A 16,827-nucleotide genomic window follows, 5' to 3' on the forward strand; every position below is an offset into this window, starting at 1 on the left:
AATTGAAATTTTAAATTAAGTTAAGTTAAGTTATTTAATATTATATAAATCAACCGTCTATGCACGAGATTATAACCGTTGCCCGGTTTGATTGCATTGATATCAGCATCGGAAACGAGAGTCTTATCCCCACTGCTACCGGAGCTAACATTGTCAATTTGCAAATCAAGACATTTAAACTACTTTAAAAATGATTGAAATATATGAATCAGAAATAATTCATTAAAAATCTGAATAAAAATAAGGGGGAAGGGGGCACAGCACTTGAAGGTGCGTATAGCTCACAGCTTTGGGATATTAGGAAAATTAAATAAAATCACATGTCTGCTACCAATAATTTTGCAAACTTTCTAGAATTTCGTAAATATTTCGTTTTTGTACCTTTTCGCATGGACTGGCTCATATGTTATAGTTTTTAAAGTCGTTGTACAGAAAATGGGATATTTTGGTAAATTTTTACGTACAACTTTGAATGGTAGAATTATAAATGAAAATTGAAAAAGATAATGCATTTATCTCTAGCCCAGTAGTCAGCACTTCTGTGTTGACATGACTTATCATTGAAATGGTCATAATCATAAATCAAATGATTACAAAACTTTGAAATAATAAAAATAAGGCTTCTCTACCTCAGGAATAGACTACCTTAGCTGTATTTAGCAAAACTTTAAGGAATTTTCGGTCCTAAATGCTCTTCAACTTCGTACTTTATTTGGCCTTCTAAATATTTTGATTGGAGCGTCACTGGTGACTCTTTCGTATAAAAAATTTCAATTCTGAAATCTATGATGAGTTCATTTACTGAATTATTTCATTTAAAATGGATACTCATTTGTAAAGAAAGCACATACAATAGGTGATAACGTTCTTGAATTTGACTTTAAATCATTTTCCTTTAAGATCTACATATTGTTTTCCAATATAGTCAAGTATATTCCGTTCATATACGGACAAACATTATTCTACCTCCAAATCATTTCTCAGTTAGGTGAATGTTTCTTTTAGTAAGTACATGTTCTACTTCTACCTGTGGTATCTGTCATTAATTTGCAGTGGTTTCTTGTATTCTTTTTGGAACTGTTGTCGTTATGTTTTGTCTCGATATCTGTTATGTTATTGTATTTTGTAGTTGACAAATCATTGTAATGCCGTCCCACACTTCCTTAATCCTATATCCAATCATTTCGTCGTCATTTTGTTGGCAGGTAAGCTATTATCTTTTTAGAACAGATCGTGTCATTTTTGTGGGTTTGATTTTCCGAAACCGATGAATAATATGTAGGTATTATTGCCGGAGATATTTTATTATGAAAATCATAAAGTTTAATTATGTCCTGCAGCAGTAGAAATTTGATTAAGGTAATTGATAATAACTGATGAAGTGGCATCGTACCTTACACAGTTGACACATCTGTTCGTAAATAATTTAAGGCCGTGTTCACACCAAACGCCGTGTACAGTAAACATGTTTACAATTAGTTTAATGTACTGGACATTGGTTTCACATTAAATTTGTTCACATCTATACTAGTCCAGTCGATTTGTGAAACAATTGCTCACATTGTGGTAAAAGCATAAAATTTTGCAGAGTGTTAGTTGAGGTCATAACTAACATTTATAGCTATGGACCCAATTCAGAAAATCAAAATGGCGGCTCTGGGCGGCCATTTGGAAATCATGTCCAAAAAATTAATAAAACTTATTAAAAAAAATATAAAAAATATATAACTTTACCAATTTTGATAAACTTTCGTATATCTTATGACAAAGAATATCAACCGAGGACTATTGAAGTATTTGGTGGCCATCTTGAATGGTGCCCATTTTGGAAACGTAAATTTCAAATATATCATTATTCGCTATCCTAAATGTTTTTTTGAATTAATACTAAGTTTTATATGCATTTACAACTAGTTTTCCTATCATTTATTTATATGATTGTTGCTATTCATATAGGATATATTCACCAAATGCTCAGATAAGGCATGCATATGTTAACAAATAAATGTATTTAAAAAATACGCGTAAATTCTTTTAATTGCAGTTAAGCATGTAGGTCTTAGATACTTTTTTACCACAAAAAAATGCGTATATACAATATAAGTAATGACAACTGTATGTTGAAAAGGAATAATACGTAGGTATTAAGTCAATGGAGCTGAAATTTTCTTTCTTTCATTGTGACGAGGTATCTGACTATCATCATGAAGCCTCAACAATTATGATCGACAATAGAGTATGCGACTATCACTTGAACAGCTAACCATTGTTCTTTTAGCAAGACTCAGTGCTGGAGATTAATATTTCAGGAGCAGATATCATGCTAAATGTTTGTTAAAACTGCACGACATGGCAATTAGACAGAATTCGAGACACAGAAAAAAGTCAAGAATCTGTTATCCATGGAATGGGTGGGGCTCGCCAAATTGATAGAAAACAGTGACGGCTCGCACTCTGGAACATATATTGTTTTAATATTTGAAATTGATGATATTGGTAAATTGTACAGTAAACGTTATTAGTAAATATGAGTTAACATGGAAGGAATGATTAATACAACACTTCTGAAAAATTGAATACTACCTGCCATAGATGACATCCAAGCACACATGAAAGGTTGCGTCTTTCTCCGGATTCTCAACGAATATGTTGGGGAAGTTCTGAAACAGGCCATGTCTTTTAGTCGTGATGATGAAGGCCTCTCTATAGTCAAAGTAGCTAGAGTAGTCTGAAGAGTTAAGCTTGTTACTATAAAAAGGTTCACAGGGACATTCAATGTAGGCTTTCCAAATGAATCAGTTCCACAATCTTTGAGACATCTTACTCTCTATCTGAGGACTGATAAGTTGCAGTTGTATCCTTTCAACGACGAGTTGCACAATTGAACTATTATAGCTGAGAAATGGTAAGTCTTGTCTGCTACTCGACGATATTTCTGGACTGTGTCTTGATGTTTGGCCATCCTGTATCATTCTTACTAAGGAAACTTATGTCTGTTGAACTGATTCGTGTCAACAGCTGTTATTGAGTGTCCCTATAAAGTTATTCTTAGTATCAAGCTTATATATTTTGCCTGCTATGGCTATGGTGATGCCTTCATTTTTACCCTTTTATTATTAGGACTGTTTCAGAGCTTCACGATTACATTTGTTGAAAATCAAGAGCACTAATTTATCTTGCTTGTATGCTTATAGATATCCTGTGGCAGCTACATTCCAATTTTGTTAACTGCGTTGAATCAGTTCTTCCTTCCATGATAACTCAAAGATCTTCCAGGCGTTTACTGTACAATTTAGCGTGATCTGCAAGCTTGGAGATTGGTACAATACTTCTTCCAGACCGTGTGCCATCAATGTATTTCATTATTTAGGAAAGCACAACTTCAAGAATAAAAGATTCCCGGCATTCTTTCTGTGTCTATTATTCTGCCTATTTGCTATGTCGTCAAATTTCACCAATCATCAAGCATGATACTAGTGATTTGACATCTCCAGCTCTTACTTTGGCTAAGGGAATATGTCTTGTAGTACAAGTGCACAGTCATGCCCTATTTTTATCGATTTGAAAATGTCGATGTATCATACAGATCTTCAGATACATCACCCCAGAAAAAATACATTGCAGTCATTGTTCTTTTTTATCCAGTTCCACTTTACAGTGTCTGGTTACTTATTGTTTCCTTTTAATTGGCAACTTATCTTCAACATCAGAAGTATGTTTTCCCTTTTGCTGATGAAATATTTTGAGGTCTGAAAATTTGTTTGACATGATTTGTGCCATTTGGCCTTGTGATTCTGGAGTGCTTCTGCAGTTCCATAGCCCTCATTCAACTGTTTCGAATTGAGCGAAAGGAAAACCAATTCAGGACCCATCATCTTCGTACGCTTGCATCAAAAGAGTGATTGCCAGCTCAAATGTGTATGACTGTTCCGTTTGTATCTGCTTGGCATTGCACACCCTTACATGTCATCTCTTGCCGTTTCACACATTCCTTCCAGTCTAATTGCCCATTATGTTTTTCTTATATCTAGTTCCAGTGTTTTCGAAATCTACAATTTTGATCTTTTCCAAAAAAAAACTTTCGGTCATATATTATATAATATATACGTAATTTCTGTTTTAAAAAGTTACTTAGGCAAACGTGTAAGTAACAGAAATTTAGTTACTGATATCTTAATTTTGAAAACATGTGCATGCCTTATCTGACCTCTTTGTGAATATCCAATATAAATTAATAAAAAAGTATGAATGCAAACAGTGAATTAATAAGATTAGCGAATAATGATATATTGGAAATTCATGTTTTCAAAATGGCCATCATTCAAGATGGCTACCAAATAATCAATATTGTAAAGATTGTTGCCAATCTTTAATTTAAAAACAATATCTTTGGTTTCTGGATATTAAATAATGACTAAACAACTTGTAAAAGTATCAGAGATTATTATTGTCAATAATAATAAATACAAGAAAATGAAATACAATATGTTAAAACGTTTGAATGTGTTTTTCGTGAATGCGTTATTACCTCTTGTATTCTTTCAAGCTTGGTTCAAATTCGTTTCGTTATAAGAAAAATCCGGTTTTTATAAGACTTAGCACGCCTTATCCTTGCGTGTAAGAATATAGTCCGTAGCCGGTCAAGGTTAAATGTTATTATTAAAGTTATCGAGAATGTAAACATAGAATTATATTGAAGGAATGGACAATTTCATCCGACTTTACGCCAAATTACGAATATAAAGCAGGTAAAATGCAGTTACTAATGAAATGTAGTATTAATAACAACTGGAAAACAATTGATGTTTTCCGAATGCCACATGTTGGCGGAATTTCGTAACGCAAAATAAGAAACTGTCAATTTTGCCGGGAACAATATTTTCGGCTAAACAAAACTATGAAACTATAATTAACGTTCATAACAAATATATATGAAGTCCTCAGATGACAGTCCTTGTCAATTGTGACGAATATACCATATGACTATATAATAATTTCCTGCAGCAAGCGCTTAACTTATATGTCTAAGTGAACACGGTTACTTAGGAAATGCAAATGTGTAAAAGCAGTATTAAGTACTACTCTATGTTAATGTGGAGGACAATGTGATAGAATATGATATACAGAGTGTGGCTTGACAAAACATGTACATGAACATTTCATTTATTGTTAGATATTTTTAACGTCAATTGAGAACATTTGAGCAGTTGATGTTTTTATAACATTACTTGTAAGATATAAAATTCATTATGTCTGCAATCAAGGTTTTTGAAAGTTGTTTCAAATGAACAATACCAACAAAACGAATTACCCAGTAATCAGCCAACTTTTATAAACGACAGGTATACAAATATTTTCTTGCTAAAAAGTTTATTTCTACTTATAAAATAAAATTCTCCTGTTATTCTATGCTGAACAAGCGGTTGCACGAATATTGCTTTAAGAGTAATAGTTCATTTTATGATCCTCTTCGTGTCCGCGTTTTAATGCTGTTGTACCCGCTACAAAACAGAAGAATAACTCGGGGGAGGGGGATAGGCTAGCTTTTTGTCCTGTTTATATAGCTCAAACAAATACATTTGTATATATCTTCCACAATTCATTTTTTTATTATATCGAATAATGACCACATATTTCGGCTTAAAAAAGAAGAAAAAAAAATTTCAAGATGGCCGCCATGCAATATGGGTAATATTTCCAAAACTTTTGTTCTACAAGACAATTGGATTCAGCACTGTTGTTCTATCAACCAGATTTCATGTCAATATCTTCTCTAATATCATTTTTATAATTTTCTATTATTAATATATTGAGATCAAACAGCCGCCATTTTAAAATGGCCGCCTCTTGCGCCAATCTCGATTTTCAGATTGGGTCCATAGCTTAAAATGTTCTCCATGGCATTTACTACTACTGTGCCAAATTTCATGCTTTTACCACAATCTGAGCAATTTTGTCAAAAATCTGCACAAATCGACTGGACTATACACCTTATAAAATTACCTGTACATAAGATTGTTCACACTTGTAAACTCTATGTTATTTAAATGTTCATTACGTAGAACCGAACGCAAAGTTTTCAGACAACTTTTCTAGCAGTAAGGGAACGACCTTTTGACTTCAAATCGGGGGGGGAGGGGGGGGGGGGCAGTGGCAAGTCATTAACTTGCCAATGCATTACATCGGTACAGAGACTGAAGGAGAAGAAGGAATGATATATTAGGGATCACTATATTCCTATCTTTTCTGTTTGTTTCAAATGGTATTTATTCTCCAAGGAGTATTTTGCAAAGGGAGAAGGTAATGTTGTTTTTTTTTAGTTTTAAGGGTAATTTAACGGATCCGAGATACTAGACGAACAATACAATACATTTAACTCACATTTTTTAAGTAATGCATTTATGAGTGAATCGTTGTTTGAGTAAAGACCAGTGGCAAACATTTCTGTGCAAGTCAAGTCGATTCGGAAAGACCTTAATTTTCAAATGAATTATGTGTTCGGCAATGCTGCTGCTTTAAGTCTTGATAAGGGCTTAATAAAGCTACGTTAAGTTTTAAAAAACAAACAAATAAATATATCAAGTTTAGACAAATATTTCTGTAAAGAATTGTTTCTTCCTTAAATATACACGGTGAAACTAATGTTTTACATGCCTAGTTTTGTGTACACTTAATCTACACAAGGCCTACATCGAGTATCGACTGCATGTAGACAAAACATGTTTTACACTACATGTAAACATTGAATTTTATCAATGGGAACGTAATTTTGTTTAGTTTACGTGTGAGCTACACTTAAACAACACCGAGTTTAGGTCAATGTGAACACGGCCTTAATAAGACAGACCACATTGAACATGTTGAAGGACTTTTCATTATATATTCATTTGTCGATAGTATTATATTGAATAGAATTGACAGAAAAGAGTAACCACATCTCGGTGTGAACTTCTTTATGTCATTGATCTCTTTGTGTATTTTGGTTTTCAAAACAGCTATTACATATATTTGACAAATTCATACGTCAAAAGGTTACGGAATAGGTGCTGCGTATATAACTACCAAGCAAAATCGACATCATTGTAACTGATACATTTTTAGTTTTTATAATCAATGGTTTGCCCCACAAACAACAAATCTAGATCATTTATGAACAATCGTAGATCATAGAAAAATACTGGGCCTACTTAATACTTTTGTATGTAGTAGTTGCGATCATCATCCGATTTTATATTTTCTTTATTTGCTGATACAATTTGTCACCATTTAGATTAAAGATGATTTATTAACCAGAATACAGAATAGACAATTATCATGCTATTACCTCCGGTACAAATAATCCCTCAGCTGTATTTGGCACAACCTTTCAGAATTTGGGTACCTTATGCCCTTCAACGTCGTTCCTACTTTGACCTTTTAAATTACTATGATGAGTCTTTTGTGGACGAACCGCGCGTTTGGTGTACAAAATTATAAACCTGGTATCCATCACAATCTTATTCATAAGTCAATTAAAATCTCATTTTAAGACTGATTCTAAACAGGAACACATGAAATGATTAACTGGCAGTTTACATTATTATTTAATGAATAGATGCTATGCATCGTTCAGAAAGAAAAACAGTTCGAACGAATGTATACATATAACAAAAATGTTTAGACATTCTAAATAAAGGCAACAGTAGTATACCGCTGTTTGAAACTCATAAATCGAATGAAGATAAACAAATCGGGTTACAAACTAACCTTTTTTAACAGTGATATACAATTTAAAAAATTAACAGTGTACTAACGGCAAAAATAGCAGCTAAATACTTTTCAAGCTATTATTTATAGGACTTTTTTTATATACTATTGTAAATAATAAGATAAGAAATCAGCTATAAGTTTATTGAGTTGATGATGATACATTTATTTCAAATACAACCAATATTTAACATATTAAAAAACAAAAAGAAAAGCAATGATTTAAACTAAAAATTAAACAAAAACTGCATTAAAAACAATATTTCACAAGTATTTAGCTATAATTTCAGATTGAACTATGTGTCTTCAAAAAAAAAAAAAATTATTATGGAGTTGATTTTGTTTGCAATCTACATTTTCTGATGCATTGAATAATTTTCACATCTGCAGCAGGACAAAAAACCCGCTGAATTAAGTATAAATTATTATTGTTGATTTTCTAGTGCGCTAAAATAGAACCGTTAATGGTGTATGATGATAAAGTAGACACAACACTATCGAGTCTTTAATCATAAGTTTTTTTTTTTTTATGGAACCATAAATGCCTCCAAAATATTATTTTTCAAAGAGATGTGTTGTTATATGAGATACATATCATTGTAGATGATAAATACCTATGACACAACCTAGTATACTGAATATATCACGTTATCTACACTTTAATGGTAAAAATATAAGTAACATGTTTTTAAATTGTATTTCTTTTTGCTTACATCAGGAGAATTATCTACTAAAGTTAAAGTTACCTCGAATGAGTGACGAACCAGTTAACCAAGCTAACAGGGTTATGAGTTTAAGTCAACTGCATAACGCAAATAGCATGCCACATTAGAACCCGTTATGAAGCAAGGTGCCTTTATTGATGCACTAGCTACAATTTGCATTTGTTAAAAAAAGAAACATCTTTTGGACCAATATGTATTATATTGTGTCTGTTATAATTTTTATCTAAATATTAACTGTCATTGAGTTATAGCCTTTTTTTTCATAAAAAGAAACCTCCTTTATATCATTGGTTTTGGAGAACACATTTACCAGAATTATTTTTCATCTATGTTCATATGAATTTCACTATTTTCACTACTTCAATCATAATGCAAAATGTTACAGAAATTATTACTTTCATCTTTTGAAATTTTGTAACTTCACTTTGTACATTTCATTTCATTTTGCTGCAGATTTCGGACTGTGAAAAACCAAGAAAACTGATAACAGTTACAAATGCAATTTCAAATTCTTAGTAAAGTATAGTGCTTATATATTTTCCTTTGATTCCTTATTTATAAAATTTGACAGTTTAAAAAAATACCAGTATTCAGTATATTACAACGTCTCTTTTCTGTGAAAGACATCCTTCAAACAAAACTACATACACAACATTAAAATCATTTCAACAAAAATCACAAATAGTATTATGCATATGAAGTGTTATATAATTTTATAATCTATAACTATGAATAAACAAAGAATTCCTTGAATATTGTTGAAAATATTTCAAAAACATGGAACCTTGACACCTTAAAAATGTACGGAATAGTTATAGTACAACTATTGAATGTTTATTCCTCATCTTCTGTGCACAATGTCATGGTGACCTCGACTTGGTTTGGATTATACCCGGATACAACAGGAACCAGAGGTTCAGAACAATCAACATCGTCCATCTGGCAAATCGATTTATTTTTACTTGCGTCAAAGATCCTCCATACTCCACTGGTAGCATCAAGAAGGAACCCAAAGGTTTTATCCATGGTACAACCAATAGCATTTTTCGATAATGTCTCGTGATATAGACACTTTCCGCCACGTGCAATGTGGAGACAGATGGCATCACAATCAACATGTTGGGAACAAATCATCGACCAGGCATGAGGTTGTCCATCCACAACATGCTTTTTATCCATTTCACTTCTTCGGGCCAACCCCAGTTCGAAAACGAGGTTACTTTTCTCCAGTTGACTTCGTATTTTATATCTTATGTTGACTTCGTAGTAGAATTTACCAGGACTGGTAAATACTGTATTTCCGTAAGTACCCTTAAACTTGTGGAGTCTAAAATACAGGAAATATATGATACTATGTAATTCAAATACATTCACTGTCATCTTATTGTCATCGAGAAATAAAAATGTTAATGATTTGAAATTTCAACGACTATGTCTTTATAAATGTTGATTTCTCAATGTTGAAAGAAGAGGTCAAAGATGTCATTATTTGCAAACCGAAAAGTCGACGTGTTGTGTATAATAGTCTACACAAGCAATCCCTATCTAAATCATTGAAGTCGGGATATGAATAATGAATACGTGAATAAATGTTCACATCAAATAAGAAGTGTTTTTGGTTAAACATGTATTTCTTGAAATGTCTATTTTACCTGTCTTTGGTTGACTCCATCAAAGTTCCAGAGGGACTGTTAACGAACGTTTTACCATCTGGGGTAACTGTTACATCTCTATGGGCTTTCTTACGTTCCAGTGTAAAGTCTGGTCCTTGAAAAAAAAGTATCATTTGCATAACAATTGCAATCTTAGAATAATATGGAGAATTAAAAAAATGAAAGTATTAAAGGGAGAAAATACCTTGGGGAATCAAAAACAATTCATTCAAAGAACAATGATGACAAGACAAATAAAACTACACAAACCTTAAGATTGACCAAAACGTAAACCGGGAGTGTCCAGGGATATCGTATTATTTACACCGTACTTTCTGTTTCATCTTCAAAATCAATTTGACATATGTTTATTTACATTCATTATGCATATTAGATATACGTACTTGTCGCTCCGTCTAACTGACTTTCATCTATGTTGGACCCTAAAATAAAAATAAAACCTGTATAGTAATTCTAGAATTGGTAAAAGTTATTCCTGAACGCATTTTATTAAATGTGAAGTCATTCGAAAAGCAAGGTACATAACCTATATCCCACATGATCTATAATCTTAACCGGATAAATAAGTTTTCAGTCATTAGCAAAAATGTGTACATTGATGGTAAGAATACCTTGTGGTTTGTCACGTGGTTGTACTTGAAACTCATGCTCTCCCAGTGGCTTATCCAAGATTGACACATCTAGCTTGTAAGAACCGGCGTAGAATGGTACAAATGTCACTCGGGATTCTTCAGAGCCATTCTGGAGTACACGGACATCAACTGTTGCACCTGTATATAAATTGTATTACGTTTAAAAAGAGAAATGTTGCATACTATTCAAAGAGAGAGTTTATCACAAGATGTATCTTCAAGTGTATAAGGAGATGTTTAAATGCCTTGATAAATAAATCTGAAAGGGATATACACAACAAGCTTTAAATTAGATAGATATTAGATACGGGTTAAAACAAGCAAAATACCTTTCTTAAATATATTCTCATTTATATTCATATCTGAATTGAATATGATTATGTCATTTCAAATGTTACACTTTAATTTCTATTGTATTTCAATGATTAAAAAAGAAGAAATATAAATGGTATCATACCAAGAATAGAATCTTACCATTTGGGTCTGTTAAGGTTGCTTTCAAATGTCCTATATCTTCTGTCAATGGTTTGCCAACATAATTACACAACACAACAAGGAAAGTTACAGTCTCGTCTTGTACAGCATCATTCTGTTTTGGGGTGATTTTAGTGTTTGGTTGGTAGGCATTTGATGACCATACCTTGGCCATGGATGACACTTTGTTCTGAAATTCTTGTGATAGTCCTTTACAGCTGAATCCAATGGTTGCTACCTCGTGGGGTTCCCTGTCAAACCACTCATTGTGAAGCTTGTCGAGTCTGTCAACAACTGTACCTTGAATTTGTAGGAATGCTGGAGGATTGTTATACAACAGTGTCTGATCTGCAAATTCAGCCGCCTCGTTGGTGCGCTTTTGTTGTTGTTTCAAATTACGAAGTTGGTTCTCCAATGTTCCAGCTTTGATTTGTACATATCTGTCAACGTCTCTCTTCAACTCATCTCGACGTTTCTCCAGGGTTTGTATGTAGTGGTCGAAATTATTGTTGATTTCTGTCGCGACCTCTTTTCCAAGAGTTCTTACACTCTGAACTTCACGACCAATGTTTTCTATTATCTGCTTGATTTCTCTACCCGTCATGTTAACATCATCAATTCGTTTCCGCATGGCTTCTGTTTTCTCTTTTGATATTTTCTTGATTTCTTGAATGTCATGCCCAGCTTCTGGTTTATGAGTTACCATGGCACACAGGAAGCAAATTGGTTTCTGGCAGTCATCTTTGTTGCAATAAAGCTCTAGCTCCCGGTTGTGATCTGGACACATTTGTTGGTGACAAAAAGCATCCAAATTCTCCTTTTTCTGCAAAGATTGAAGCTCCAAAATTTCATGGCCTCTTGTTATATTGGTCCTTCTATGGGCAGTATGACACTCTTCGCATAAGAACTCAGAACAATTCTTGCACCGGAAGGTTGCTGGTTTTGTGTCTCGACATGATTGACAGATTATCGCTCCAGGTGCCAATTTGACCCTGACAAAATCCATAAGATCCTGTCTTGTATTATCCCGTGGGAATGAGGAAACGTCTCCTTTGAATTCGTGCTTCTGCTCGCATTCTGGGCATGGTAACCCTCCATCTTTTGCCAAATTCTTGACGCATTGGTTACACAAAGAATGCAGGCAAGGTAATAACCGGGCGAAGTTCTCTACATCATCATATTCATTGCTACATCCAGAACAACAAAGGAATTTCTGTTTCAGTTGTGATGTGGTCAATGTTAACGTGCCTTTGAATGCTGGCTCCGCCATAATGTGAATCTAAAATACAACCAATTACTAGTAAGTTGACTGAAACATATCATTGAATTTTACACATGTCAATGATCATACATTTTAAAAGTTGTTACGTTTAAACTTATTTACAGTTTCAATTAGAAAGATGGAAAATGTGTAACATTGTGCGTATCAAAATTGTAAAACGAAAGTAAAATAACTTAAAATAAATATATCAAACTTTTGTTATGATCAATAGAATACTTAAAACATGAAATCAGATAACATAGTTTAATGTCCTGCTAGATCAATCTTACGTTTCAGTCAGCAAAATACTTGTTCAATTTTCATAGCGAAAATGATATAATTATTGGAACTGGGTTTTCCACCTTTGTAATTTCTATAATTAACTTCCTATGTAAGTTGTCATATGACAAGCCTTAAAATAGATTTGAAAAACTGATAAACACAATTTTTGGAAAACGATTAATTTTCTTACATGGCTTATTGTAAAATGGAAAGTACAATTTGAATATTTCTCAGAATATTTGTATTTCACTTCATCAGTGCGAGCATCAATGATGTGAAGAATCATATTTTAATAGCGATTCCAAAGTTTCAATTGTCAATATGTGATAACTAGGAGATAACCGTATTTAAAGCTTGGCCTTCGTAAAACTGAGATTTGACTGTCGCAAATTGAGTTTTCCTAGCAACACGAAGCGGAGCTATGTAAACAGAAATTGGCGACAGTCAAATAAACGTTTTACGAAGGCAACAAGCTTAAAATAAAATTCTGTTATCATCATTATAATGACATATCTCAAAATAAATTCTATTTAATGAACATGCCATATATGCGAAGTCCGCTAAACTGTTCAGTTGCATCGTCTGAGATCTCTATACAGTGTGAAGTCATATGTATACTCTCGGTGTCAACCATCGGCACTATATATATATCAAGCTTCTGAATTGCTCCAATATTGACAATAACATTTATAGGTACAAAATGTGTCTTTCGATTTTATTTTTTTGAGAAATAACATACAAAAAAAAAAAAAAACCCCCGGTGGCTTTCTTAGTTGAACTGTAAGAACGCACAGTTTACTATCCAAATCACGGTACGTATGAAAAATCCTATATAATTTTCAGTATACGGATATGTATAGCAAACTGCACATTGCTAGAAAACAAAGAAATATTTCTTAATGCAAGTAGACAGGGAATGCGAAAAAAGAAACGTTGATAAACAAAATTAAAATCTGCTAATCGTGCCCCTGTGTAATGACGTGGAATATAACATTGAAAATTATCGTTACAAACGAATTGCATTAGAATAAAGAATTTGCAAAAAATTGAATCGAGATTGAGGCTAAAAATGACGAATTGCTTAAAACTTTAAAAACTACATGCTTACTGAGTTTTCAAATGAATAGTGCACTTTGAAACAAATATATTAAAAGTTGCTTAATACCGTGCTCACACGTATCACAAAGAAACCCTACACAACAAATCACAATTCTTACAAGGCTACCAGCTGATTGGGACAAAAAAAAATATACAAAAACTAGCATCAAAAGAATTTCACCGCTTTTCAGGCATTTTGATTTTTTAAAACTCTTTTTTGTGGGGATGATAAGGCATTTTATATATAGAAATACGGGTTAGCATTTAAGTGGTTATATTTATTTTCCATCGTTTATAAATCTCCTATATTTACCTTTCGTTTACGAAAAATGGCTGATCTATATGAAACCGAAAGTAGAAATAAATAACTAAATTAACTAGTACTTATATATTGTCAACATGAGTCAAATCTAGTCGAATATCGTAAAATGTTACCTTATCACTTTCAAAAACAACAGGACTGATTCTGATTCAATTATATACTCCAATAGCAGCCGTCTGAAAGTCAAGTAATCTATAACACAACTCGGCTTTTCAGTGTATTTTTCCTATACGTCAGTTTAGTATCGTGTGCAACCTGGTCGCGATATTAAAACGGCGCGAGGCTTGAAATAATGATATCTGGTAAAGTTTGATGACGATTTTAAAGCATAACTATACTAATTTGCATACAAAATTGACTTTTGTCGCCCAATTTTCAAATTAGGTAACAAAAGTAAAGTCTGTGATACAAAAATTAATGTTATCGTGACAAAAGTAACTTTTGTTCACAGAAAGATGATTTTAATTTGTGTTGTGCTACCATGGCTACCAATTTCAAAAAACTAAACTCATTTATGTGGAACAAAATTTACTTTCGGCCGTACAAAATTGAAATTTGAGTACAAAACAACACGAGTACCGTTTGGCGCACCGTATTACGCATTTTAATTTGTAAGAACTCTTTTTCGGAAAAAAGTAACCTCAATCATCAAAAATAAAATCAAAGTTAGGTGAGATATTACTTCGAGAACTATTACCAGGCTTTGCCTTCCATAGGCGGATCCAGCGGGGGGGGGGGGGGGGGGGGGGGAGAGTTGGCTTGGGGGACCTGGTCCCCCATTTCGTGGGAAAAATTTGGTTGATTATATAGGGAATCATTGAAGCATGACTGGAGCGGGTGCCCCCTTAGGTCAGTCAGCGGCCCCCACCCCTTAGGAAAAGTTCTTGATCCGCCACTGCCGGGCTTCATTAACAGGGATTATTGATATAAAATCGACCTGTAAAAATCACAGATACCTAAAAATGCATTTAATTCAATTTTGTATAAGGGAGTTGAAAACCTGGTTTCTGTATAATTTCTTTATTGATAAACGAACAATTTAAGAATATTTTTTTTATATATTTCATGTCAATTCAAAAGTATTGACTACTGAACTGACGTTACCCACGGAGCCTAATAGTCCACTAGCAGTGGAAACGTGCCAGTGCTGTGAACACTTATTAAAGTTACCAGGCTTATATTTTGATACGCCAGACTTGTTGAAAAACAATCCATTATATATTTATAAGAAATGAAACAGTTGAAGAGCTATGAGACTAAAGAGAACCTGCGATTTTGGAACAATCTATCTATTTAAGTTTTTTAAAGAAAAATTTCTCGATGTTCCAGATTTAATGATGTAAGCTTAAAATACCCCAAGAAGCACACTGTTGCTTGCTTTAAGAACCAATAGAACGTTTAGATTTTGGATGAAGTTAGTGTTGCGCAGTTCTGAGTTTTCTATGTTGTGTTTTGTGTACAGTTGTTTGTCCCTTAGTCGTTTTTTTGTTTTTTTGTCATGGCGTTGTCATTTTGTCATCCACTTTTGAATTTGAATTCCCCTAGGTATCTTTTTCAGAAAAAAGTTTGGTTTCAACATATTTCAAAATTTAATCATAATGAATATGAGTTATTGCATAATTTAGTCTTAGGAATAGATTACCTTAGCCGTATTTGGCACAACTTTTTGGAATTTTGGGTCCTCAATGCTCCACAACTTTTTATTTGTTTGGCGTTTTAAAACTTTTCGATTTGAGCGTCAATGATGAGTCTTATGTTGACGAAACGCGCGTCTGACGTATTAAATCATAATCCTGGTACCTTTGATAACTGTTAGCAGGTATACCATGTTCCAAATATGTGATCCGCAATGACATTTGCAGGCTTATGGAGGTAGAACGTCATTGTTAGAAAAATTATAAACATGATAAATATCGAGATTCAATGAAATACGTATTTGTGAAGAAGAGATAAACACTTTCATTGGCTTCTATTTTGCTGACGCCGAACTATACATCATATATAAGTTTTGAAGAAGTTTTACTTTATCGTTTGAAGTGAAAAATATTTGAATCTAAATTTTAAATTGATACAAAAAAAAAATCAAATTTCTGCTCTATAGATTTCTTTCATAAATGAAATCTGAAATGTATCCCTAACAAATGGACCGTATAAAATGTATATAAGAGAACACCTACTTACAAACTGTTACGCGTCGCATACTAAGTATAGAGACATGCATAATAAATCTAAATTAAAAAAAAGGAATTCTTAAAGCTTACTTTGACAAATTTTTAACTAACTTCATTTCAACAAATTTAAATTACATGTTCTAAAATAGAGCTAAGAATTGTTTGTATTGTAGTAAATTTAAGTCTTTGAAATTTATTCAAATACGCTATTACTAAGAGCCAATAAATACAATAATTTTGTATTTTATAAATTAGTACCTTAAATAAATAAAAGCCGTCATAGAACAGTCTCATTTTCATACCGATATTCAAAATAACATAATAACATGACAGAGAGTTTCATTTCGGAATATTCTAGATAAATATACAAAAAGCAAATTTTAGACAATGTACCGGCGGTCCTAAGCCTGGAAGTGGCTAGTCACATATAGTTAACGGCCTTT

At 32.9% G+C, this 16,827-nt stretch overlaps 2 protein-coding genes across 4 annotated transcripts in view; both read right to left on the reverse strand.

Annotated features, from left to right (window-relative positions):
- LOC143064938 (aldo-keto reductase family 1 member A1-like) overlaps nt 1–16,827 on the reverse strand; it is a 247,957-nt gene that overhangs the window by 92,932 nt on the left and 138,198 nt on the right. The window lies entirely within an intron of this gene.
- On the reverse strand, nt 9,152–14,443 carry LOC143064929 (E3 ubiquitin-protein ligase TRIM45-like). Of its 2 annotated transcripts, none has more exons than XM_076238146.1 (6): nt 14,327–14,443; nt 11,251–12,529; nt 10,756–10,914; nt 10,528–10,566; nt 10,124–10,238; nt 9,152–9,798 (listed from the first exon to the last, which is right to left on the reverse strand). In XM_076238146.1, the coding sequence occupies exons 2-6, from the start codon at nt 12,518–12,520 to the stop codon at nt 9,306–9,308; spliced, it is 2,076 nt and encodes a 691-aa protein (XP_076094261.1). In that variant the 5' UTR covers nt 12,521–12,529; nt 14,327–14,443; the 3' UTR covers nt 9,152–9,305. The 2 variants fall into 2 exon arrangements, with proteins under 2 accessions (XP_076094261.1, XP_076094262.1); XM_076238147.1 differs by lacking the exon at nt 14,327–14,443 and adding an exon at nt 12,802–12,895.

The sequence above is a fragment of the Mytilus galloprovincialis genome, chromosome 2, assembly GCF_965363235.1.
Source record: "Mytilus galloprovincialis chromosome 2, xbMytGall1.hap1.1, whole genome shotgun sequence".
NCBI lineage: Eukaryota > Metazoa > Mollusca > Bivalvia > Mytilida > Mytilidae > Mytilus > Mytilus galloprovincialis.

What these genes read in the sequence shown, in the direction of transcription:
- LOC143064929 (XM_076238146.1), bottom strand. Translation starts at nt 12,520, where the DNA reads ATGGCGGAGCCAGCATTCAAAGGCACGTTAACATTGACCACATCACAA. An exon ending in ACCACGTGACAAACCACAAG is followed by an intron (nt 10,567 to 10,755) that starts GTATTCTTACCA and finishes TTTTTATTTTAG; the next exon opens with GGTCCAACATAGATGAAAGT. An exon ending in TCAGTTAGACGGAGCGACAA is followed by an intron (nt 10,239 to 10,527) that starts GTACGTATATCT and finishes TTTTTTTTCAAG; the next exon opens with GACCAGACTTTACACTGGAA.